At 35.0% G+C, this 1,319-nt stretch overlaps 1 protein-coding gene across 1 annotated transcript in view; it reads left to right on the top strand.

Annotated features, from left to right (window-relative positions):
• Window positions 1–1,138, top strand: part of LOC102040076 (ras GTPase-activating protein 1) — a gene marked incomplete at its 5' end in the record, with an annotated part of 87,248 nt that extends 86,110 nt beyond the window's left edge. The window contains one exon of the mRNA XM_005431134.2: window positions 833–1,138. Coding sequence (XP_005431191.2) covers window positions 833–985 — 153 coding nt within the window. The remainder of the gene's footprint in view (window positions 1–832) is intronic.
• Window positions 1,139–1,319: the final 181 nt, after the last annotated feature.

The raw sequence follows: 1,319 nt of genomic DNA, 5'->3' as shown, positions 1-1,319 counted from the left end.
ATCCGAAACTCTTCCCACCAGAAATCAAAGAGGCCTTCTCTTACAAGAGCTCTGCTTTTAACCCCTGTGTTCTCAGAGGCATATCCAATACCTCAGTGGCCAAAGCAGGTGCCAATTTTAGAATCTGAACACCTATTGGCCTCTGGCCTGACCACAGCATATCCCAGAAAGCCTACTTCCTGTAAAACCACGACAGATAGATTGCTATATGTCACCTTTTTATGGTTAAATGGCAACTTCTGCATATTATGATACACTTGTTTTTCTTTAAATGGTAGATTATGCATGAGGACTTGGAAAATTGTTGAATTTTAAAATAACTGATTCATCTACTGGTTTAATTACATTATTTTATTAGTATTACTTGATAGTTTGGGGATTTTTGGTGTCCATTTTTGCTATTGTTATTGCCTGATTTAAATAAAAAAAAAAACAAATAAAACAAAAAACATCTAATGGATGGATCCCCCTCATATGAGGGAAAGATATGATATGAATCTCTTTTTCTCAGTATCTTTCTAGACAGCTCAGAGACAGCATAGCAGCATCAAGCTCTCCTATTAGGAATAGGAATTGCTGTATATTCAGTGATCTCTCTATGTGAAATGTGTAACCATAATTTAATTGTCTTCATAAAATAGATGATTGTGGAGAGAAGGAAATAAATTATTTTTATTAGATAACATGGATGGAAGACTTAATTGTGAAGAAAAACGTGGTACTTGCTCGCAGTATCAAAACAATTGTTGGCGGGTGTGGGGAACTGTAATTTAATTTCTTTTATGCCTGGCTACTCACCATTCTAAACCTGTTCTCATAATTTTTGTTAAAGAATGTTCCTGAGCTTCCAGACACTACAGATTACTCTAGAACTGACTTATCTCGTTATCTGGCAGCCTTGCATGAGATGTGTGTGGCTCATTCAGATGAACTTCGGACACTTAGCAATGAGCGAGGTGTAATGCAGGTAAACTATAATTATTAACAAAAATCACACATAGAGATAGCATGTCTAACTAAAGTTATTGTTTAACATCGTGGTTCCTTTGTAATTTTTTCTCTTCAGCAGTATGAGTGATAAATATGTACATTTCACCAGGAGGTTGCTAGTTGTAAAGGTAAAGAAGCTCAAAAATATGAACTAAGTATTTATACAACAAATCCAAAGACGTTTTAAAGCAGTGGGTTGGGGATTTTTAATTAGTTTTTTGGTATTTTGTTTTGTTTTTTCTCTTTTGGGGTTTTGGGGGGTTTGTGTTGTTTGTTTTAGTGAGTTTTTTTTCACAGAATCGCTAGGTTAGAAGAGACCTTAAAGATCA

This window comes from Geospiza fortis, unplaced genomic scaffold, assembly GCF_000277835.1.
Source record: "Geospiza fortis unplaced genomic scaffold, GeoFor_1.0 scaffold722, whole genome shotgun sequence".
Lineage (NCBI taxonomy): Eukaryota > Metazoa > Chordata > Aves > Passeriformes > Thraupidae > Geospiza > Geospiza fortis.
Note: the sequence above shows the minus strand (reverse complement) of the source record. Positions and strands in the feature narration are given on the sequence as shown.